Raw genomic sequence first — 26,050 nt, 5'->3', positions numbered from 1 at the left:
GCTGAGATGGCAACGCCTATCACCCTAGGTCATCCCACCACTCTGCATACCTCACATAATGTTTAAGCCCTACTGAAAAACATACACACACAGCATATGTCAGCACAAAGACTGAGTGGATATGAAGTTTGTTATTATCTAATCCTCAGCTTCATATTAAATACTCAGCACCCACATTCGGTCCAATGGCTATACTAAATACCCTACTTGGATGTAAGGGAGAGCAGGATGATTTGCCTCCTCCATACATGAACACACCTCACCTAGACCTGACTTGCAGGCCACGCCCATTAAAGGGGCTCCTGATATTTTTGTGGATGGATCCTGTTCCCGCCCTAATGACAACACTTATTATGCGGGATATGCTGTAGTTCAACTCCCTGATGGTATTTTAGAATCAAATCCTATACCTTTTCAGTCAGCCCAAGCAGCTGAACTGATTGCCCTCACTAGAGCTTGTTGTCTTTTTGAGGGAAGAGATGTGAATATATACACTGATTCCAATAATGTTTTTGGGGTTGTACATGATCATGGGGTTATCTGGCAGAGAAGAGGCTTCATAGCTGCAGATGGGAAGCAAATCTCTTATTCTACCCTAGTACATGATCTCCTGGCTGCCATCCAATTCCCAAGCACAGTCGCTATCATCTATTGTAAAGCACATACTGGTCTTCAGACAGACATAGCAGGGGAAATGCCCTAGCTGATAAGGCAGCAAAGAAGGCTGCTATTAGGGAGGCTGCAATAGTTCAAATGCCCTCCCTAGTCCCTGAAATTACTTTTACTGACACTTTATTGCAAAGTCTCCAGGATTTGACAAGAAGTAGTGACAAGTCAGAATGGCAGTTGGTGGGTGGAGAAAAAAAAATCCTGATACAGGTCTTATCTGCAAAGAGGGGAAACCATGTATTCCAGTTGCAAGCGCCCCAATATTAATTGCACAATATCATGGCCTTGGCCATAGGGGTGCACAGGCAACCACTGATCTCATTAGGAGAGATTTTTTCATACCAAGTCTTAAAGCAAACGTACAGTCCTATGTTTCACAATGTATTATATGTCTCAGAAACAACACAAATAATTCAAAGAAAGCTCTTAGGATTGATTGGAAGTTCCACCTCCCATACCACCCTCAAAGTTCAGGGGTAGTAGAAATGATGAATAGGAAAACTAAGAAAATTACTAGAGGTACGTTTACAAACTGGAAAAAGTTTTTGCCTGTAACCTTAGCAGAAATTAGGATGCAGCCTAATAGGAATACTGGCTACTCACCATTTGAGGTCCTAATGGTAAGTCCCTTCCCTTCTCCTTTGGGTCCAAAAGCCCCCGTGATAGAAAAAGGGGATCTAGAAGTAGTACAGGCAGAATATGTGAGAAAACTTGTAGAAACTTTAGATCAAATTGAGAAAGATGTTGCTCGTGCTTTTCCTTTCTCTCCACAGGAGCCTACGCATCCTTTCCAACCAGAGGATGTAGTGATAGTCCAGCGCCTGGCAAAAGGACAGAAACAGACTGAGTTCCCTTTGGACCACCCACTTGAGTGGTAGCAGTTACCAGGACAGTGATTCTCACGGAAGAGGCTCCAATTTGGATTCATGCTAGCAAAGTAAAAAGGGTTCCGGAGGTTCCTTTTCTGGCATCAAGCAGAGACAAAGGGGGTGAAGCAGGTGTGAAATCCCTGAAGAGTGCCCCATCACAGGCTGAAGATGTTGAACTCGCAGGATTCTGGGAGAGTCCTTTGCCTATTGACAATTTGCAACTTGTGTGTGTTCCTGCCTATATGGCTTACAACTACATGCATCTATCACCCTGAAGAGATATCTTTTCTGTGTGACACACAGAGGAACAGGTCAAGAGTAAAAAGGACAATTGAGGCTGAAGTATCAGTCCATTTGGAAGACAATAGTATTGTGAAACTAATGAGAGCTCTAAATGTTAGTTCTATGTGTTTGTCGAACCCTCTTAACCCAAGACATATTACACACACATGTTTAATAGCAGTGGCCACTCCTCAGAGCATATTAGCACAGTTGTGGTATAGCAGACAACAGTATCCCAAATTCATATTACCCTCCCCCATATACTACTATTGTGGGGAATGTCATATCCGGAAGCCAAAGGATAAGATTATGGTAAGCACTGTTAATGTCACAGCAGCCCATAACTGTTTTAGTTTTGGTCGGATGTGCCTCAACCTCCATTGGATGAAAGGCTCTTCAAGTAATAATGTTGGATACGCTAATATCAAAGCATATTTGTAATATACATATAAGAGTACTGGAAAGTATAATGGTGTAGGCATGAAGGTACCACTACGTGATGTTACTAATATTATGAGTTGTAATGCCACCCATCCGGTGCCTGATGTAAATGAGGATATTGGACTACCCACTGGGTGGTTCCTATCCTGTGGTAATGTTATTTTCAATTATATCCCTGGTAATGTTACTGGAGGTCCTTGTGGCTTTTCTAGACTTACAGTAGCACTCCCAAGAGAGAGACCTACAAGGAATAATTGGAGAGGGAAAAGATCAATTGCTAAACAATTGTCCCCTGGTTGTACCTCTGGGTTGCCTCTATTAAGTGCTTCTGAGTATATTAGCCTGGGGGCATCTATTGTAGGAGTCCCAGGTTTGGCTATATATAATGCTCGTACTATAAATTCTATTGCATGTGATTTAGCTAAATCTCTGAATCATACATCCACTGCTCTAGCGGATATACAGTTAGATTTACAAGGTTTGAAAGGAGCAGTGTCAGAGAATAGATTTGCTGTAGATTATCTATTGCTTAAGCATAATCTAGGATGCCAGAGTTTTAAGGGTATGTGTTGTTTCACCCTATCAGATCATTCAAAGTCCATAGAGGAAGAAATACAGACATTGCAAGAAATTGTGCATGGTATTAAACAAGATGTGGGATCATCCTCATGGTGGGATTGGTTTCTGAGTTGGTTACCTGATATTACCTGGTTAAAAACGCTCTTTATGTATGGAATTATTATAATTGTCTGTCTAATCTTGCTATGTTGCTGTATTCAGTGCATTCCCTCCTTATTGCAAGTATTTCAGGCGGTCTGTGCTAGACCAAGGGACGTTGGACATGAGTACATTGAGTACCTATGGATGAATCATAAGAGGTGAAGTCATATTCATGACTTAAGAGGGGATTGAAAGGGTCTGAGACACTCCATTTTGTTCCTGACACACTCCATTTTGTTTCAGATTCTAGCTTAGTTATGAATGTATTCCTAGGTTGTTTAGATTCTATAAATCTAATGTTCTGTCGAGACGAGTGTCCTTGTTAATTTTGCTAACTCAGATAAGGTCAATTATTTATGAATTATGAGGTGTTTTGTACGTGTCTGAAAATATGTAGCCAATTAATTTCAGATCTAGAATAGATAAACTAGTATCTATGTACTCTAATGAGCATGCGCTAGCATATATTGTTTTATTATATAAACCAGATGTTTGTTACAATAAAGCTGAAGATTGCTTGATACCATACGAGTGTATGCGTCAGTGATTCTTCCCGGGCGCCTGTTCTGATGCACTGAGGGACACTGGGATGGTGAGAGATCACAGAGGAATAGAGCCAAAAAACCTGCAGATCCTTTCAGGGTCTTTTGGTAAAGACCTACAGGCTTAGGCTTTTTGGTTTTGTATCTTTTTTTTCTGTTTTGTTTCTTAGTTGTTTTTTCACTATATTCCCTCTATTACAGTTTTGTCTATATTGTGGTATACCTCATGGTTGGTGGAAAGGCCCGCATCCTATTTATTAACCTTTTCATCCCTGCAGTTTCTCTCCCCCGGTACTATCAATGATGGCTGAGACTTGTGTAATTGTAACCCATATTGTACAGGGATTTAATTCCCCACAAAAGCGGAAGAAAGCATTTAATTATTATGCTTCCTTGAAGGCAAATTTTCTTTGCCTTCAAGAAACTAGGTTTTCACAAACCTCCCGGCCCTCATATTTCCATAGGAAATTTCCTCAGATTTTTTCAAGAGAAAAAGAGAGGGGTTTTGATAGCCTTTAATAAAAATACGCCCTTTCAATGTACAAAAGAAATAGCAGACCTACTGCTCGTTATCTAGAACTACAAGGCTTTCTGTTTGACATAGAGCTTACAATTGTGAACTACTATGCCTCTAATGCTCGCCAAATCCATTTTTAAGCATCTTTTTAATGTGATAGCCACACATACTAAAGGTACGTTTATTGATGGGTGACACTAATCTGTTTCTTGTTGGCAAAATAGATAAGTCACATGTTTCAACCCAGAGACATCTTAGTTCGATCCTTCTGAATTCCCAAAGTTCAAAGATTTTTTATCAGATCAACAACTATTTGATGTATGGAGAGAAATCCACCCTACAACAAGGGTTTTTACTTATTATTCTCCCTCCCACAATAGCTTCACTAGGATCGATCATATATTCGTGCCACAACAGTTGCTACCCTGTGTATCTACCTCCAAAATTTTGGTGACCCCCTTGGTCGGACCATTCTCAGGTTTTGGTAGCCTGTAAATCTTTGATTCCTAGATACTTCGAATTTCATTAGAAACTAAATAATGCTATGCTGTCTTATCCTGGGAAGGTGCAGCTGTTAGAGAACCATATTCCCCACTATTTTTGCAATTAACTCAGACTCAGTACAATTACCTATAACTCTTTGGAATGCCCATAAGGTTACTAACAGGGGATATCTGATCCAGATAGCACCCGGTAGGAAAAAATTGAGAAATGAAAGAAACTTGGAACTTGAATCTAAGTAGAAAGCTATACTTGATAAAAGAGACTTCAACCTAGTCCAACAAACATATAAAGAACTTAATTTTGTGTTAGACAGCCAAGTTGAGAAGCAAATTAGATTGTCCAAGCAGAGATTCTATATATAAGCCAATAATCCAGGTTCTATGTTGACAAATTTGCTTACTATTAAATCTCACTCTGTTTCCACAAGGTTGAAGCAGACTAATAGTACTATTACAGCTAACCCCTCTTTTATATTAGAAAGGTTACGGGAAATCCTAGTGAATTTATAAGTTCTCCAGGTGTTTTTCAAAATTCCCGGGCCGACAAGTTATTAAAGGATCTGTGTCTTCCCATGCTTAATAGTAAGGTAGGTGAGCAGCTAGCGGCAGATATTACTATAGCAGAAATTCTTATAGCTATTAAATTATTGAAAACAAATAAAGCCCTGGGACTGGATGGGGTTTCTCGTCACTTATTAAAATATAAGAAGTTCCAGGACCAATTGGCACCCCACCTGGCCAATTTTTTTTCATTTGAAAAGTGACCCGCTTCATCCTCACTCATCACTATTAGCACATGTTTCAGTTATAACTAAGCCAGGAAAGTATCATTTAGATCTTCATAGTTACAAACCAATTTTGCTACTTAACATAGATATTAAAATACTGACAAAAATACTGGCGACAAGGTTAAATAAATTCCTGCCTGTTTTTATTCATAAGGACCAGGTTGGCTTTGTACCAGGTAGACAGAACCCTGATAGTACGAAGAAAATTATTGACTTATTACATCTAGCTCATTCTGAGAGTATCCCAAGCATGCTACTTGCTTTAGATGTTCATAAGGCATTTGATTGTCTTTTCTGGGATTACTTTTTTTATATTCTTCCTAAATGGGGTTTTCAGCCACAATTTATGGCTTGGATGTCTGGATTGTACTCCTCTCCATCCGCTAGGATTCACTATATGTCGTACTATTCCTCCTCATTCCCAGTGAGAAGAGGTACGAGACAAGGATGTCCATTATCACTGCTACTTTTTTTTCCAGCCCTCGAACCACTAGCCCATTTAATTAGATCCAACATTAATATTTATGGAATCCGGATAGGTGGGGAGGAGTGTAAATTGAACCTTTTTGCAGATGACATCTTGTTGACCATAAGCCAACCTATGGTTTCACTACCGAAATTGGTGTCAGTACTAATAGAATTTGCTCAGGTATCGGGTCTGGTTATTAATAAGGATCAGGGGCGCAGGGGGTTTAGGGGTTCCTAACCTTTTAGCGTATTATCAGAGTATCCATATTGCTCCCATCTGTTCCCATTATGCTGGATCAAGGGCGCCATCATGGGTCCAAATTGGACAGTTGTCACATGACAGATATACGGGCACTCCCATGGATGGATGCTGTGACTCCACATCTGTGACATATGTTTCGCTTAATTAGATACTCTTGTTGATTGATGTCCCCATCCTTACCCTTACTTCCAATTCAAAATAACCCATTATCTATTCCAGGTTGGAAATCGCTGTCTGCCTTTAATTGGTGGGCAGAGCATAAATATTCTATGGTGTATTCATTATTGGATAGATCGGGAATTCTGAGCTGGGATACTATCGGTGGTAAACATGATGCTCCAGGAAAGGAGTTTTTTAGATACTTGCAGTTGGATTTTACCGCTAACTCGACATAAAGATCGCTCAGTGCAACTATCGGTACTGGAACATATTTGTTTAAGGACTCCATTAACTTTTAACTGATTTCAGCACTATATAGTGAGCTTAATAAAGTGGCAAATCCTCGTAAGCACAAATATGTACTTAATTGGGAACGAGGAGTGGGAATGAGTGGATCCAGGCTTGGTCTAAAATAGCAACATGCTCGAAGAATGTTAATACTCTAGAGTCGGCATTTAAAGTCATGATACATTGGTACATGATACCTTTTAAGCTGAAACATCTTCTGGGCCATGGCTCGGGGCTATGTTTTCAGGGTTGTCAGGAGCAAGGGTCAGTTATGCATATTTGGTGGACCTGCCCTTTTGTAGGTAGATTCTGGGGCAGAGTTTTTAAGATGTTAAACAGTATATTTCAAACACATATTCTCAGAGATCCATGGATGGCCCCATTACATTTTAAACTAGCCCCGCTCATCAATAAACAATTTCAATTGTGTATGTAAATGTTAAATAAACAAATGTGACTGTTCTACCCAGATTTACAAATGATGCAACAATATGTTAAATATGCATGTATGTCTTATAAGCTCTTACCTGTGATGTGGATATGGAAGTGTGATGCAGAGAACAACATCCTCCAATTAATAGGGGTATAGCCAGCATAAACTGCAATACATTTGTGATAAGGAGAAGAACCAGAATAGCTGAAATGCCACCCTGTAAACACATAATCATAGAGATACCCAGATTATTGCTTATGCAACAGAATAAAGCCCTATGCAGTGCTTTCCTGGCCAAAAGCTCATAAACACTGACTGGTTGTATGTTACATGGAAGCATAGTTAGTCAGGTATATAAAAAAACAAAAGTCAATGAGGCTCAACCACTGGACAGATAAACATATCCCAGATAAAATAAAAAAACTATGAACATAGTTGATCCAAAGGAAAGCAAAAAATTGTACCCTAGTACAATTTGCTCAAACAGGGGGAAAATCCTTCCTAATTCCCTGAGGCAATCAGATGTTCCCTGGATGAACAGTCTCTGTTATCTTTACTTTAAAGTTTAAATACCCAGTTATATTCTGTGCTTCTAGAAAAGCAACTAGCTTTTTCTAAAAAGCAATCTATAATAGTTGCTGAAACTACTTCCTGAGGGAGCTAATTCCACATTTTCACAGACCTTTCAGTGAAGAATCCCTTCCTTATCTGCAGCTTAGGCTTTTTTTCCTCCAAACGCAAAGTCTATAAAGGGTGATCATATCCCCCCTTGATATGTCCCTTCTCAAGGGAGAAAAGATTCAGTTCAGCTAATCTCTCCTCAAAACTGAGCTCCCCTAATCCTTTTAGTAGTTTAGTTGCCCTTCTCTTCACTCAAACTGGACTGCATATTCCAGATGTGGTCTGACCAATGCTCTGTACAGGGGCAGGATTATGTCTCCATCTCTGCAGTCTATTCCTCTTTTATTACAAGAAAGTACTTTACTAGCTTTATATATTGCACCTTGGCGTTGCATGTTGTTATTAAGTCTATGATCTACCAGAACCCCCAGATCCTTTTCTATGTAAACCAGTTCTCTCTCCATTTACAGATTGACTTTTCTGAACCTATTGACCCTAACTTGCATATTAAGCGTCTGTGGGGTACAGTGTGAAATGCTTCAGCAAAGTCCATGTACACCATATCAACTGCTACTCCACTGTCTACCTGTTTACTTACATCCTCATAAAAAGAGAGTAAATTTGTTTGACAAGTTTGGTCTTTCTTGAATCCATGCTGACTATCACTTTGACAGAAACTTCTTTATGTGGTTATCATACTCTCTAGGACCTTTTCAACTATGGGCGTTAAACTTACCGATCTGTAGTTACCTGGTAATGACTTTGTGTGACGAATGCCCTCTCTCAGTCCACACCCTGTGCATAGACTTTCCAGCATGCTCAGCAAAAATCCATGCACCAGCTGGCTGAGGAGGGCCATCACAGGGCAAGGTTAACCACTCTGTTACCCCTTGCCAAATACACAACCACAGGTAGACTACTATGACATGCTTAGACAAAAGCACCCACCGTTACCCTTGCCTGAGGCCCAGGAGACTAGTTCTTGGTCTCAAAATGCTCCCCATAATGATCCAGCTATGAATCTGCCAACTACTATTTTATACAGAATGGTATAGAGGAAATATAAAGATTATTAATAAATGGGTTTCTGAAAACAACTCAGACGTCAATCAGAGGCCTTCTACTAGCGTTATCTGAGTTTTGTAACACCTGGAGACACAAACCCCTACTTTTAGAATGGGTGTTGTAAACTAGAGGGTTTAAAAGACGGCCGGTTGTCAGATCAAGAAATATCTGAAAAGGGGAAGTTCATGACCCTGGTCTGTTGTACTTTTAAACAAAGACCCTAAAAAAAGACTCGAACCTCTACTTCTTTACATTTAAGGGGAGATCTGACATTAATGTTTTTCCCAACATCATACTTTGTTCCCTTTTTAAAGATAGGAACCACATTGGCCCTACGCCAATCCATTGATACAATGCCAGTGATTAAAGAATCTCTAAATATTGTACAATATCACAATGAGTCCAATCAACATTAAAAAGGTAGAGTAGGGCTTTAGAAAGATTTTCCTAGGTGCTAAAAATATAAATATATATGAATATAGACGGATGTACAAACATTTTTCCATCCAATTACTAAGGTATTACCAAGGTACACAGTGAGCACACCCCTACCGGCTGGTTGTTATTAGAAATTACTATAGTAACTACTTGTTGTTAGAAACTACTTTATTCACTGCCAGCTTTCTCCTGCCCTGTGACCACATTAAATAATATGAAGCGAATTCATATTACAGTGCCTTTTATGAAATAAAATACATTTAGCTTTAAAAACATTCTTTATCTCATGTTAATACCATTAAAAGATCTTGGATTCAAACCCAACACACGTTACATTCCTCAATGAAAATTACATTCCTCATTAAATAAGTATTTTTATCTTGGTTGATTTTTTTTATTTTTGATCCCCCTCAACAATTTGCAAAGGGAAGGCCATCTAATTACATTAAATTTAATTACAACACAGTCATTATTATTATTATTATTATTATTATTATTAATAAACAGGATTTATATAGCGCCAACATATTATGCAGCCCTGTACATTAAATAGGGATTGCAAATGACAGACTAATACAGACAGTGATAAAGGAGGAGAGGACCCTGCCCCGAGGAGCTTACAATCTAGTAGGCGGGGGAATTTACACACAATAGGATGGGAGATATTTAGTGGTGGGAAGTAGTGGTGGTTTCAAAAGACAGAAGAAGATGGGTAGGCAAGTTTGAACAAATGGGTTTTGAGTGTTCTTTTAAATGAGCAAAAAGTAGGAGCAAGCTGAATAGGGCGAGGAAGACCATTCCAGAGAGTTGGAGCAGCTCTAGAAAAGTCTTGTAACCGTGCGTGTGATGAGGTTATGAGTGAGGAAGTCATTAGTAGGTCATTGGAGGAGCGGAGAGAGCGGCAGAGGGAATATTTTTTTACCAAGCCAGAAATGTAAGTGGGACAATAACCGTGGAGGGATTTGAAGGCAATGTACAGGAGCTTGAATTTGATTCTAAGGTGAAATGGAAGCCAATGGGGAGAACTACAAAGAGATGCAGCGGAAGAGAAGTGGAAGGAAGGATGGATGAGTCTGGCTGCAGCATTCATAATAGATTGTAGAGGAAAGAGTCGGGTTAGTGGAATACCAGAGAGAAGGATGTTACAGTAGTCCAGACAAGAGATGATAAGAGCATGTACAAGGAGTTTGGTGGTCTCAGGGGACAGGTAGGGGCGGATTTTGGAGATGTTGCGTAGGTGAAAGTGACAGGACCTGGAAATGTTCTGAATATGGGGGGTAAATGAGAGGGCCGAGTCAAAGGTCACACCAAGACAACGTGCCTGAGGGGAGGGCCGAATACCAGTGTTGTTAACAGTTAGATATATGTCAGGAAGAGATTTGGAATTTGAGGAGGGGATGATGATGAGTTCTGTTTTATCCAGGTTGAGTTTCAGGAATCGGTCAGACATCCATGATGACATGGCTGACAGGCAGCGTGAGACCTTATCCAGGACTGAGGGAGACAAGTCAGGAGTGGACAGATAGATTTGAGTGTCATCAGCATACAGATGGTACTGTAAGCCAAAGGAGTATATGAGACTACCCAGAGAGGAGGTGTACAGAGAAAAGAGAACCGGTCCAAGGACTGACCCTTGGAGAACACCAACAAGGAGGAGAGTGGATGAGGAGGAATTACCATTGAAACAAACTTGAAAGGAGCGGTCAGAGAGATAGGAAGCAAACCAGGAGAGAGCAGTGTCACTGATACCAATGGAGCGCATGATTTGTATTAGAAGGGGGTGATCAACAGTGTCAAAAGCAGAGGATAGATCAAGGAGAAAGAGCAGGGAAAAGTTGCCTTGAGACTTAGTTCTGATGAGGTCACTGGCCACTTTAGTAAGGGCTGTTTCAGCGGAATGGGCAGCTCTAAAACCAGACTGGAGGTGGTCAAGGAGAGAGTTGGTGCTCAGGTAATGGGTGAGTATTTTGTAGACAAGGTGTTCAAGAAGTTTGGAGACATATGGGAGAAGGGAGATAGGACGGTAGTTAGAGGGTAGGGAGGGGTCCAGTGAGGGTTTCTTTAGGATAGGGAGAATTATGGCATGTTTAAAAGCTGAGGGGTATTTACCAGTAGAAAGGGAGAGGTTGAATAGTTCGGTTAGGGCAGGGGCCAGGGTGGAGGAATGGGCACGGAGTAGGAAATGACTGCAGAGAATTAATTTTGCTTGGTGACAGTGAGCTCTGTGTTAAAGCTTTGTAGCTTGACTTTGTAGTTCATGAAGTCAGCTGAGGCCAGATTTCCTCCACTTGTGCCCAGCTGCACGAACAGTCTTTTGTAGCTGTTTGGTGTGATTGTTGTGCCAGGGTCGGGGGTTGGCAGGGCGGGGGTAGCGGAAGGTGGCAGGAGCAAAATTATCCAAAGCCAGGGAAAGAGAGTGGTTTAACATGGTGGCAGCTTCATCTGGGGAGGTGATTTTGGAGAGGGAGGGGATTAGGGATGCAAGGCAGTTTGAGAAAAGGTTGTGGTCAAAGTTACGGATATCTCTCTGCCATTGACCAAGTCTGGGATGTGGCAAGGGAGGGCAAGGGTTCGATAGGTTGAAGGTGATAAGGTTATGATCAGAGAGGGGAAACGGTGAGTTGTCAAGGAGGGTGAGGTTGCAGAGTTTAGAAAATACCAGGTCTAAAGTGTGTCCGGCTATGTGTGTGGGGCCATTGATGTGCTGTGTGAGTCCAAATGAGGAGGTAATGGAGAGCAGTTTGGCTGAGGAGGGAAGGTTGGGCTCATCCATTGCAACATTAAAGTCACCAAGGATGAAGGTGGGCAGGTCATGGGAAAGAATGTGTGGGAGCCAGGATGCAAAGTTATCCACAAATTGTTATACTGGGCCAGGGGGGCGGTAGACAACAGCAACAAATAGGGGTAAGGGGCTAAAGAGTCGAACAGAGTGGACTTCAAATGAGGTGAAAATGTGAGAGGGTAGGGTAGGAAGGATTCTGTATGTACAGTTAGGTGAGAGAAGGAGACCCACACCACCCCTTACTTTGTTGCTAGGTCTAGGGCTATGTGTGAAGTGCAGGCCTCTATAGGAGAGAGCAGCAGCAGAGGCAGAGTCAGAGGAGGAAAGCCAAGTTTCAGTGAGAGCCAGAACGTTCAGAGACTTAGAAAGGAGAAGGTTGTGTATGGAGGTTAATTTGTTGCCAACAGATCTGGCATTCCATAGACTGCCAGAGAGAGGGGGTAAGGACTTATGGGTAGGGTGAATGGGGATGAGGTTAGGAGAAGGAAATGTCTTGCTGAGAGTATATGGAAAGGGGAGGCTGTGTGGGGGACCAGGGTTGGGTGAGATGTCACCAGAGAGTATCAGTAGAGTAGAAAGGTGTATGAGCGCAGACAGAGAAATAAGGAGAGTGAAAGAGCAGAGAGACAATGAGTTATCAGACTGGGGAGTACAGTCATTAATCTGTCATTGGGAACTTGGAGCCATGGGATGAAAACTGGGTGACAACCCAGACTAGACTTTCTCTACCTTTTTAACATGGATGAACACTTATCATTGCAAATGTCTTAGGGAACCCCTGCTATAAAAAAACTATATCCACAGCTTATAGTATATTAGCATTGTGGCCAGTAGAAAGAATGCCAAAAATATCACTGATGTCAGTTAGGCTGACCTGAAAGGTTGAAATTGCCCATGGCTCAAGGGAGCCCTAGCAACTTCTGGAGAAGCTTAAGGGTTCCTTGGAGCTGTTCCCAGTTGATAAGCACTGACCTAGACTGTTTAAAGATGTTGTCAAACTTTTCACTCACAAAACTGGAGATGGACCAGTTACCAAGCTGTATTTCCTCACCCCAACAGAGCAACGGAAAAAGGTACAGCAATATTGAGATTTGTCAAACATGGGTTGATGGGCCAAATGGAGCATGCATTTGGCTTTGCTGTCTAACAGGGGTTGGAATAACCAGATACATGCATGTCTATCATTCACTAATGTCAGGAAACAGCTTTTCGTTTCTGTATAACCACCAGTCGCACCATTATTTTCCCCATCAGCAGAAGATCTACAGTCACATCATAGGTTAATTTACAAACTCACAATTAACTTACAAAACACAATTTTCTAAGCCACTGAAAGAATAAAATGTGAATAATGTGATCCTATCACAGAGGTGTTGTGTTGGCCAACAAAGATTCTGTGCCCAGAGTCTCACTGTTTGGTTTACAAGACTTGCAGAACAGAATTGCAGATCCTATAGCAGGTAAAACTATTATTATATACAGTATTGCAGTTGAGAACCTAGTTCTTTGTCTAAAGCTCAACATTTATGGTTGCTTGCAGTTAACAGTTTACAATTCAAAAATGAAGCAAAATGGTATAATGCTGAAGGGTTCCAAAGACAAAGTGGGTAGCCTAGAAATCAGATATTTGGAATATTCCAAAACATTACCCTAAAATTAAATGTGTAATACACTATAGATATTCATTCTAACAAACAAATGTATTTCTTTTTAACATATTCTTACTTTATGGGGACCATAAACTCCTCAGATTCCCAGACATGGTCTAGTAGACCTTAGTGCAGCCTATGATGCCCATACACTGGTGAAAGGGGCACAACCAGACAAATGATGTCTCAGAAATATTGGTTACCCCTGTAGCCCTCTGTTAATAACAGATTGGTCTACTAAGCTGTTTTATAGACTACCAATGCCATAGCATTAATCTGGAGCAATGCAGTAAAAGCCCAGATAGATGTCGCTCTCCAGGAATGTTTGCTACTATTGTAATTTTGGAAATGTTAATTACCTGTTAGCACAAAGTTCATGCACAGATAGCACTTCATGTCACTGCTAGTTTGATCAGAAATCCTAAACTGAAGGCCTATGTGTGATAGATAAGGGGGATTCCAGGAAGTTCAGAAATGGAGCACATTGCCACACATACAGAAGTGTTTGCTGCGGATGGACTTTATGGGATATCCCAAACAAAAGGCAGCAACTAAGAGGCAAGTGTGCAATATTCTTCTAGTGGGATTTTTGATGAACTTCTGTGTTCCTTTTAGGTCTGGTCATGGTTATACCTGACACATCTGTTAGTATTTTATGCACAGTGCTGAGCAATTAGTAGTACACAGGTCTGTGTAATTGTGTGCATGTGAAGTGATCCACCCTGTATTATACTATTAGTAAAACTATCTGTATTTAAATACCAGTATTCTGAATAGCTGTAGTCCCCTCTTGGTCTGGGAGCTTAGTTAGAATTGTTAGAAATAGTTAGAAGTGCAGAGCTCCTTAACCTCCCTGGTGGTATGAATAATTTGTATTTTTGCATGTAAAAGCGGTAAAAATACTCATTATTTTAAATTTCCCACCTACCAGCCTCACGGTCCCACCCCACAGCCTACAGCTCACAGGCAGATGCCCGGCCGGCATCTGCTTTCCCTGGCTCCGTGTCCCCAACGTTCACACGCCGGGGATGCAAATGCTGACCAACATCTGTGTAGCCTGGTGATGCCAAGCCGGCATCGCCAGGGGAAGCGGATGTCGGGCATTGCTGGAGGACAAAGCGGGCACTGCTGGAGGACGCCGCTAGAACTTGGGAAGCAGGTAGGACTACCACCAGGGAGGTTAAACAGAATAGCATAGAGCCAGGTTAGACAACAGATGGCCCATAGGGAGCTAGGGACCGAATGGCATAGTAGACAGGTTAACACTGAGTTCCAGTGTCACACTGCTGACTTCTTCAGAGACAATCTACTCTTTAAGCTGTTCTAGTGCCTGTTGGCGAATCTCCTCATCACCACCATCCTGACTCAAAGGGATTCCAGCTGACACCATATCTGCGCTCATCTTCATGGGCTCTTTGAACTTTGCTGCAGACTAAAACTTTGGTATCTTTGTGTTATGTGCCCATACAACTCCACCAGGACTCCTGCTAGGTTTATTTGCTCATATACTTTTTTGTATGTTTAATGTTTATGTTGTTATTTAACAGTTACTATAAAAATATATGGTTATTTCTATTCTTTGTGTACAGATGGTTGTTTATGCTGTTTTGTTTTTTTTTATGTTTGTTTATGCTGGGTGCAGAAGTTCCTCTGCTCCCAAACAATTCATTTAGATTTCCCAGGAAAATAATCTCCTCTGCTCTCAGAGGCCCTATTCTGGGTGGAGGCATTGCCAAACCCATTATTCAATCCACTCTTCCACATTCCGAAGGCTTTAGCCTGTTTGCCACCTCATAAACCCCCCTCAAAACAAGGCTACTCTGCCATGCAATTATTCATCAGCCCCATTCTTTGCACGTTCAATATTGGCCCCCTGTGCTCTGATCATTATTAGCGAAAGAACTCATCCAGCTGACTTCCTTGGGGGTTGGAGATGAGGGCAGAAACATGGATCAAGCAAAGAACAAATACTAATCAATTTTTGATCAATTTATCAATCAAACGTCAGTCACAATTGTCCAATTTTGTAAAAAAATTGCATTGGATTCGATGTTTAAATGAAATCTAATGTTATATCTATTAGAAATACATTCATGAGCAAATGGCAACCATTCGAAATTGGTTGTTGTAACATAAAGTGGTTGACCAATTCAACCAAACAGCAAAGATAAATTTTGACCTCAGGTTTTAATTCAGGTCAGGTTTTAATGATGTGTGTCCCCATTAGAGATACCCATCACTTCATTGTGATCACCAGGACAGCAAATTACCAGACTCTCTAATAGTGATGCACAGAGCAATAAGACCCTTTTTAAGCAAAGGAAGGAGAATGTAGAATTTATAATGGTTGTTTATTGTGGTCTGTGTCCATGTTAGGGAGACTTTCTTCCACTCTATAGTGTCTACCTATCTTCATTATTTGCTCTTAACTATTCATTGGTATGGGGCTGGAAGTTTTACTTTCAATGAAAAACATCATATAGTTCACAAAGGGCACTCCCAATGAATGTTTGGGTCATTTCCTGTGGTGTTCCCAAAACACTGCTTTATTTGTACTAATAACTTTAAAATGGTTCCTTACCGTATTTGTAAAAGGATCAATGACATGTTGATTATGGTGTCCTTTATTGCCAGCCATATCAGCAGCACTGAGAGTTATACCAATGACTGATATAAATATACTGGAGATGTTCAAAGCAAGTGAAGCTTTTACCTGCACAAATTAGAGAGGGGAAACTGAAGAAAGAGAGCACAGAGTTTGTCAAAACCAAACGTTTCTATCATAAAGGAAACCCCCTAGGTGGTACATTTCACTTAAAATGTACATTTTGAGAAAAGTAACAAGTTCCCTTGAAGAGCAAACCACCACCTGTTGATCCTCAATGGTGCTGAATTATCCTGATGCAACTTTGGAGTTCTTGAGGACCAGATATGTTGAGTCATGTGCCTTCCTATTAGGATGCAGTGCTTGAGCTTTGGCATGCAATGGCTAGAATGTTGTCACATCAGGGACAGGAAGCAGTCAATAACCTTGGGTAAGGGGGCTTGAATTTCTAGCTCTCATTGAGTAATGGAAGGGTGGTGGAATGCAAGAAGGCATGTACCTTCATGATACGGTGCAGTGATTAAGCCTATTATCCATTTTCTCGGTCTGAATACCATCATGCATCATGGATGGGAAGCAGTCAATTACTCTGTTTAGGCTTCAACACTATCCAACATAAAGCTTGCACAGGACTTAGATTCCCTGATAAAGGAATGGAAGGGTTGGGGAGTGCAGGAAAGCTGTGTATCATTGTATGTGAGTTGTTCTTTTTTAAAGAAAATCTGTAATTTTTGCCTGCATAGTCAACTGAGACTTTTTTACTGCTTTGTTTTTGATTTTGGCTTTTTGGGCTTTTTTGAAGCTTTGTGAAAGAATACAAATATTGCATTCCCTTTTTCAGCAATTAAGTTACAGCGTAAATTAGCAAAAACATTATTACATATTACGTAGGGACAATATGGTGCTGGCATCACAATGATCTAAACTTGGGTCAAGGGGTATAATAGTTAGAATTAAGTTAAAATGTTAACATTATATTGTTTTAATGGGTCATAAGATTCCTGTAACTATTATTCACAAACGATTAGACCTTAATTAGGCATTAATCAATGCTGAAGTTTATACATTATTCTCTTTTTTTAATTCTTTCTAATCAAGCATATATAAAATATTACATACAATATTTCTGATTTACTAAACGTCGCCATAGTCAACTGAAGAATAAAAATGTTTCTACGTTTATTTTTCAGATATATAAAAAAATCAGGGTGTAATCAGGATTGTAATGCAATACTCACAAGATCAAGAGATGTTTTGATGGTGGCATTGATCGTTACACAACCAGAAATAATAAACTAGAGAAAGCAAGATGGAATGTTAAAACATGAAACATGGCATTCTTGGGATGACTTTAAACATCAAGGTAACGACTAAACTTTACTGTACAATAATGGCACATTTGAGACAAACCATAAGCAATTGGAGCATTTTAAAAATAAGATTACAGTAGAAAATAGCAGGCCTGGAGAATTTGGCTTTTTATTTCACTAATTGGAATGTGCACACTAAAATTAATAAAGCTCCCCAAGACTGGAGAAGTTAGACTATTGTGGGAGGACCTGGGTCATCTAAAAAACCTGGAATGGATCTGGTCCAGGAATGAGGTCCAGTCCTGGAGAGCTTTAATAATCAACCCCTTGAGTGTATATTGAATTTCCTGCTAGATTCATACCTGAAGAAAGTAATCATCATGCCCTATTACAATGCATAAGATTTAGTTGTAGTGGATGTAGTTGAGGATGGTACCAGCATAGAGGAATGTAGGACTTGATTTTATAGGTTTTAATTTGTGACTTCAGATAGATTCAGAAAAACTTTGCAGCCTGGTTATTGATTTCTGCTTTTGAGTACAACCCTAGATCCTTGGTGGTCAGTATTGGCTATGGTATAGATTTGTTGAATGGTGTAGACCAGCCTAAGAGGGACAGGACATAAAAAGCTGACCTTGGCCAATGCCAGGGCAATGTACAGTATACAGCCTGGGGTCATCCCAAGCACGCAGAGTTGGACGTATATAAAAGTTAGTATGATTGGTAAAATTGATAAAAAAAAAAGATTAGATACATACAGATAATGGTCCCCAGAAGTTATAACCTGTAAACGAAGCAAAGCAGGCAGGTAAGAGTATTACAGAGGCAATACCCAGGGCAATCTGGAATGCAGCCAAAGCAATTTGTGTAGCCTGTGGAAAAATAAAAACACATGTACTGGTTTAGTAATACCATGCAAGACATAAGCCCAACTGTGATATTAATTCTTCATCTTCAATTTAAATATCAAATTGTGTTCTTTTAAAATGCCTTTGTCTGGAAATTGTTTCCTATAGCAGACAAGGGTCATACATTTCTCCTTATCAGGTATTTCTTTATTTGACAACCAGTGTATTTCCAGACCCTCCTAGTCACAACACCTGCTGTGACTGTCTGGTTTTTGTGTCTGCTGGACTTATAGAATTCAGATAAGGCTAGTCAGAATATCTCATATTGAACTTTGAGCTGTATTTTCAAACTCATTTATTAATAAGCTTTACATTTCTAATATACTATTCTGTAAAAAAAATAGTTGACTGATTTGTAGTTGGATTGTTATGGTGAGCATTGTTAGAGCCTGGTTGGCTAAACCATAATTCTCAATTTCACTGTGCCCAATATGTCTACTCTTACAATACAAGTCTACCTTTAATTCATCAATCCACATGACATTGGCCAGGAGGCCCGGTCTTTTCCTGTACATTCAATGCCAAATTGTGTTCTTGCCCTAATATTCTTTTGGACAGTTTTTTCCTGGCACAACTCAAATGCAGGGTCAGATGGGGCATGCATAGAAGGAGCAGCCCCAAGCCTCCTGGGATTCATGACATATGTATCTCAGGAGGCTCTGCACTCCCATCCAGTTTTTACCACCACAGAGATAAAGGTAGAAAAAAGGAAGCAGTTAGGAAAGCTATTTTTTATATAAAGTGAAAAAACGTTTTATATAAAGTAAAAAAAACTTTATATAAAGTAAAACATTTGGTGACCACTTTAATTTACAAATTTTTGCTGGAAAAAACACTATCATGTAGCATGATGTAGGGACACTTGAAGGGCATATTTAAAGATAAAACACAATGTTTAATTCCCCTTGTGGATTCAAACTAAAACTGGAAACTGAGTAGCCAGGAAAGGGGAAAACAGCAAGTGTGCATCCCTACTTCCATTCTATACCAGATCCCATATCTTCTCTCAACATTCGGGGTCCCATGCCCTACAATGACCACATTAGTCAACATTTGCAATGATACCTTAGAACGCTCAATATGCTGATTGAACTGGTAAAAACCTAAAGTAAATATGTGTTAGACACATTTCAGCAAACAGTGCCACATGCCAGAATTTAGCACTTCAGCAGAATCCAATATCCAAATATATATTCTTTAAAATTGACTGAGCTACTAATCCACTATAAGTGGTCAGTTTAAAGCCGCACCTGGGACTTTTGAGTCCCCAAGAGATTCGCCTTTGTTAGAACATCTGAAATGTTCAGTTAAGCTGACAACAGATTCACTATGGAGTAAACAAATGGTGGGTAATCATAATATTTTTATTGGAGGTTGCTACAAGACCTATTTTCTTTGTGGGTTGACTGCAATGTGCCAAAAATTGTGCATAATTGCTATAACACTAAAATGTAGAAAAAAAACACAGTCTTTCTCAAACATTCTCATATTCATAATAATTCAGTTTCATTCTTTCCATTCTACCTTTTGTACATGGCTATCCAAAAGCACCTCCTGAAATAGATTCTACAAACACTCACCCCAATAGCTCTTGGCTTCACTTTCAAGAATACTTTATGGGAGTCCCTCTCTTGTTGGATGCAAGGGACAACAGGTAAGGATCTCCATAGTGGATCGTCATGAATGTTCACGTATGGTACAGACATTTCTTCTGAATTGAGCAGTTACAATTCAAGCAATAGGCAGAAGAAGAAGGGTGGTGACACAATAAATGTTTAATTGTTCCAGTTCTGCAACTAATAAAACATGCTGTAGAACCTTGCTTAAGTGTGTTCTCTGCTGATTATGTTTGAACAGTACCATAGTAAACAGATGTGTCATACTATAGAAATTCAAGTACAAAGTTCATTCCACTAGAAAACTTTTACTGTTATATACAAAAATTATTTTATGTCTCATTTATAAAATGGGTAGATCACAATTGTTGCTCTAGTTAACTGTAATTCGGCAATGTTCTATTTCTAAGAGTAGTCACCAACGTAGGTAAATGTTCAGCTTTACATTCTGAAGAACCTGATTACAGCACCCCAAAACCACTTTTTTCAATGACACACTCATTATCCTGGTCTTAAAGACTAAATATTACAGTGTGGGATATAATTCTATTTTTTAAGCATTTTCAAAATAATTAATTTATTTTAGATTTTAAATTTGTGATTTATTTTTGAATTCATAACTGTCTGTGTATCAAGGGTCATTGGTGTACCTAAAAGGTATGTACACATACTGGCCTATGAAGAAGCAGCATCTTTGGGACCTTTAAATTGGGTTCTGGTTACTCAGAGCCACTCAATGATGGCCCAATTACCGGTAAAATCAATACACAGCCGCGATACCTCATGCCCCCACCCCCTTTTCTCACATGTATTACACTACTAACTTGACTTCCTTTTTACCCTCCTACTGCTCTATTCTTCTTTAGTCTGTCTTTCCTACTCTACAATTGAACTATTTTTCAAAAATTTCAAGTGGAGTCAGTATTATTATTATTGTATCAATGAATATTATGTGAACTTTGTTGAGAATTTAGTTTGCCTGCTGTTAATATTCATTTTTTCCTGTACTGTATTTATATTGAAGATATGTCTAAATTAAAAATCATTAATAAAAAAAAATGGGTTCAGGTTATATTTTCTGCCTTTTCCTAAATCGTTATGCAATGTTAACATAGGTTGATCATCTATATTTCTATTCATTGTTTTTTTGTTGAATAATCTGATGGAAACTTTCTTTTAAAAAGAAGAAATATTTTCTTTTAAAGCTAATTATAGCAATGACTTAATGATGATAAATTATACAGTTGTTTACTACTCACCAAATGCATTTTCAACTTTTTTATTTTTTTTTTATACAATTTATTTAACAATGACAATTTCTCTAACAAAAATAGATACTGACTGTTAAATAAAATCCATCAAAATTTAGAAGCAATATATATATATATGTCATTTACAATCTTGTTAAATATTTTGTATTTAAATTAGAAAGAAAATGTAATGCAGTGTAGTATATCTTTTATGCTTACCTACTAAATAAAAGCATAGTAAAATAAAATTATTCTGTATAGTGTTCACCCAAAAGCCTATATGTGGTCCATGTGAAAAGCATTTAAACTGCCACAGCTGCCCATGAGCTCACTGACATCTAAAAGTCAACATTTGCATATGCTTAGGCAAGCCCCCGAGGGACTGTTCAGACCTCTAGTGCTATCACCTTGTAAACAGTCAGGATTTCCCTGCCACATCCCAGCACTCTGTACTTGACTGACCAGTGACTCTGGAGGTGTCCTCTATGGTTATATTATTTTTATTAATATTATTTTTATTAATATTATTATTATTATTATTATTATTAATAATAATAATAATAATATTAATATTATTAATATTAATCAGGATTTATATAGCATCAACATATTACGCAGCGCTGTACATTAAATAGGGGTTACAAATGACAGACTAATACAGACAGTGACACAGGAGGAGAGGCACCTTCCCCAAAGACCTAACATTATATTACAAAAACTGTCTAATCCCCCTTAACCCAAAACGGACTTGATCCAAAATTAGTTTTTTTTCACACTGAACTTATTGATGGATATATAGTTTGCATCGACCTATTTTTCGCTATCCTATATTTTATACCAGTTTTCCTAGGCTACTGGGGTGGCTTTTTCTTCCTGGGCCATATAGGGTGGTGGAGGAACTGGAGCCGATGGTTGAGGAAATGCCGGTGCTGTAGCTGCATATACAGAGGGAGGCATTGAAATCACCACATCATTCTGTATTACAAACACCTGCAAAGCAAATATGAACAGCTCACCAAAAAATAAATGAATAAAAAAAAAATTAAAACAATAAGACTGAAAACTAACAAGTATGACACCAAACTAACATAATGACACCAAACTATGTATTAGAATTAAGTCCATACAGGATGTCCATAATCTACAAGCAGACCTGGATGTATTGTTTGATTGGGCAGCCAAGTGGCAAATGACATTTAATATAGATAAATGTAAAATTATGCACTTGGGAGCTAACAACATGCATGCTTCATAATGTCTAGGGGGAATACATTTGGGGGAGTCAGAAATGGAAAAGGATTTTGGGGTTCTGGTAGATCATAGACCTAATACCAGCATGCAATGCCAAGCTGCAATATCTAAAGCTAGCAAAGTACTTTCTTGTATTAAAAGAGGAATAGACTGCAGAGATGGAGACATAATCCTGCCCCTGTACAAAGCATTGGTCAGACCACATCTGGAATATGCAGTCCAGTTTTGGGCACCAGTTCACAAAAAGGACATTGTGGAATTGGAGAGAGTGCAGAGAAAGGCAACTAAACTAATAAAAGGAATGGAGGAGCTCAGCTATGAGGAGAGATTAGCTGAACTGTACTTTTCACATTCTTCTTTTGATCTTTACTCAAAGTATAAGGAAGAGCAAAGGGAAGATGCCACTTGATGTCTCCTGAGCTCTAATGTTCTTAGTTTAGAGATGTGAAGCAAAATTGTCCAGATTCCCCTTCATCTTCATTCCCCATTGCCAGGAAATATAAAAGACCATGGTACAGCTTTATTTTGAGATTGGAGGATAAATGTGCCTAACTGTCACCCCATTCAATCTGTTTACTGAGATGTTTACTATTGAATAGCTAATTTAAATTCAACCAATGTCCCTGTTACATGCTTAGCTCACCTGAGGGACTATAGATGATGCATGACTCAAAGAACGGCATCCAAATACAGACACAGCTATAGATGTACAAAACAGCAGAAGATTTGTCACCAGAAGGATGGAATGAATTAAATATCCACCAACCTGTACAGTACACAAACACAGAATCTTTAAAAAGTCATGTATGGTATTCATATGGTACAATTACAGTATCAAAGCTTGACCACAAATTTAGCAATGACTAAAGTTTTTTACCATTTTAAAATGACCATCCACTAAAACTATTTTTGGGAAATAGCTATTTTTAAGGCCACTTCTTTCCTGATGTACCCCAGAGCAGGCAGAGATATTGTTGTGTGGCTAGATCACTGGGGTTGGTAAAAAAAAATATATGGTAGGTTAAAATGGCAGCATTGGCATTGTGTGAATATAAATATGTATTAGGTAAAAGTGCCTGTAATAAAGTATATCAAAAGGGCAGGCTCAAAATGCATAGAAACAATAAAAAAGACAAAATAACAAAATACATTGGACAAAAAAAACATTTTATCCCCCCCATGTTGCCAATTACTTAGCTCAGTCATGTATTTTTTAGGCTTCACTCGGCCTATTAGGCCTTATTCCCCCTCTTTATTGACAAGGGCCCGTAACGAACAGCCTCCACCAGCTGCTGGATCTGATAATGGCCCATTTTTTGTGTTTTTATGCACACACATTAAATAGACTTTTCAGAAAAACAAGTACAAGCAAGTAGAAATGTTTTTCAGTACTAAACCACCATTACATGGGAAATTTGCCTTGTAAATTGTAAGTAATGATGGTTCAGATATACTATGGGAAGGTTAAAAAAATCTAAAAATACTCATTCTTACATATGTTGATCCTACAAAGAAAAAATGGTATTTAAACTAGGTGATTTAGAACTTACTATTCTTTTGTGGCATGATTTGTGGTTAAAACACCAGACAATGTGAAAATCCACACAAGTCAGGATTAGTCCAATAAACGTGAATATTGATGTAATGATGTTCAAGGCCAAGGAACCTTTCACCTAGGAAAAACAAAAATATCTCTCATATCTGCCACTAGGTTTTTAGATACCTTTAGTGTTATCTCAAGATTCATACACAAATTTTTTCAGATGCATAGTAGAAAAGCTTATGGTTATGCTTTACTAATAAAACGTTCTAGATGTTGGTGTGGTCTAACCATAGCAGTTCTACTATTCTACTTTGACTATTACAGTAGTACAGTAGTATTAGTAATAATATCATAGCACCCATATTTTTTGTTTTATTGCCCCAAAATCACATTTTTTGTTACTTGTTCAGAGCTGGTATCATGACAAACCACCCAATTTGTATCTAATGGGATCAATAATGCCTCCATTATATGTCATTTAATTATGGAAATCTTTTGTTACATAATTTGCTGACTTGCTAAGTGGTTTTTCATCATCCAAAATTTTTGTTTTCAGTTCCATATCATTATTTTTCTGTTTTTGTTTCTTTCTGCATGTTGATTAACCTTAAAAATATATATGTGTAAAATGTAAACAATAGGCATAGAACATGTTTCACCTTTTTAATGCTAAACTTACCAGACAAATGCTGGGTTTGACCTTAGCTGCAATTGTTAGTGATCCAGCAATGATGTACTGCAACATAAACCACATAAATCATTAAAATACATCTAATTAGTTTTCAGAAAAATTTATTTGTATAACCACTCAGAATTGCAAAAAACACACATATAAATAAATGCAATTAAAGGATATACACACAATGAAAACTTAAGTTATTTGACTTATATTATTTTGATTAAATGTTAGTGTATCAAGGAGATTTTAGTTATAAGCAGATACTGGCAAGGTAAATTGCTTTATCTTAATGACATATGACTAAAGTAGGGACATTAGATTGTGAGCTCCTTTGAGGGACAGTTAGTGACATGACTATGGACTTTGTACAGCGCTGCGTAATATGATGGCGCTATATAAATAATAATAATCTTCCTCTGTGCACTGTATCTCTCAGCTTCTCTCACCTGAATTTGATGCATTCCTCATATTCTTTCTTTGCTTTTACTCTAACATAAAAATAATACTAACATAAAATTAACATTATAATGATAGTGTAATACTAAAAATAATAAAATATATTATTAAACAAAAAAAAATACTAGTCAATTAGTTTTTTAAACATATATATTAATACTCTAGTAATATATTGAATATTTTAAGCAGCCGTTTAGGTTAGACTGACCCTGCAATGCTGTGCATAACTGGATTTAATGTTCCAGTGCAGCAACCAATACAAATGAAAAAATATGAAAAGTTTAGTGTGATCATGGCTGTATTTTTCATGGGTCATAAGGAGGAATGTAATCCTAAAATGCAGCAGCAGTTGGGAACATGGCTCAGCTGTACTTCTTGCTGATGAGACATGTATCCAGGTGGGAGCTCTACTCTGGTCAATAATTGCTAGGACTAGGACTTAATCTTTGAACCTGGTGGTGATTTTAGATATTAGACAAATGGTGATTTTAGACATTCCCTAACTTTTTGGAATTGTATGTATGTAATGCTGCTGCGGGTGGGAGCTAGCCCTTGTATAACTGAGCTTGCGCTGATATACATAGAAAATTTGGATTTTTTTGCCTTTATTTTTTATGTTATTTTTATACTTTTTAAAAGTTTTCCTGGGCTGGGTCATCAGAACACCCCTTTATCCTGGTGTTTCCATGTGTGGGCAAGACTGTCCTTCTAGAAATACTGCATTCTCCTGAAGAAGCTAATTGCTACACACATTGAGAAAAGAAGAAATTATATTTTATTCCTTTATAACAAGTACAGGGTTAAATAAAACTAAAATGGGTGAATGAACTCCATTTACATCTTTATTGGCCAAAAAAATGGTGATTTACAGGTGTGAATGAAATTGCTTTTAATACTTACAATAAGAGGTCCCCAAAAGGGGATTCCACTGGGCAA

General features: G+C 38.6%; 2 protein-coding genes across 2 annotated transcripts in view; both read right to left on the bottom strand.

Moving 5' to 3' along the window:
• The window catches only part of LOC140339540 (membrane-spanning 4-domains subfamily A member 4A-like), a 31,181-nt gene extending 11,137 nt beyond the window's left edge, over positions 1-20,044 (bottom strand). Inside the window, exons 1-5 of the mRNA XM_072424290.1 lie at positions 19,900-20,044; positions 18,170-18,283; positions 17,340-17,396; positions 16,078-16,209; positions 7,036-7,158 (exon numbers count right to left, since the gene is read on the bottom strand). Coding sequence (XP_072280391.1) covers positions 7,036-7,158; positions 16,078-16,209; positions 17,340-17,396; positions 18,170-18,283; positions 19,900-20,025 — 552 coding nt within the window. The 5' untranslated portion in view covers positions 20,026-20,044. The remainder of the gene's footprint in view (positions 1-7,035; positions 7,159-16,077; positions 16,210-17,339; positions 17,397-18,169; positions 18,284-19,899) is intronic.
• A 1,264-nt stretch (positions 20,045-21,308) lies between these two features.
• On the bottom strand, positions 21,309-25,119 carry LOC140338869 (membrane-spanning 4-domains subfamily A member 8-like). Its single transcript, XM_072423190.1, has 5 exons — positions 25,105-25,119; positions 24,659-24,715; positions 23,987-24,109; positions 23,080-23,202; positions 21,309-22,175 (listed from the first exon to the last, which is right to left on the bottom strand). Exons 1-5 carry the CDS (start codon positions 25,117-25,119, stop codon positions 22,032-22,034), a joined length of 462 nt encoding a protein of 153 aa, XP_072279291.1. The 3' UTR covers positions 21,309-22,031.
• Between the last annotated feature and the right edge of the window lie 931 nt (positions 25,120-26,050).

This window comes from Pyxicephalus adspersus, chromosome 10 (assembly GCF_032062135.1).
Source record: "Pyxicephalus adspersus chromosome 10, UCB_Pads_2.0, whole genome shotgun sequence".
Classification (NCBI taxonomy): Eukaryota; Metazoa; Chordata; class Amphibia; order Anura; family Pyxicephalidae; genus Pyxicephalus; species Pyxicephalus adspersus.
This window is presented reverse-complemented; position numbering and strand designations above follow the sequence as displayed.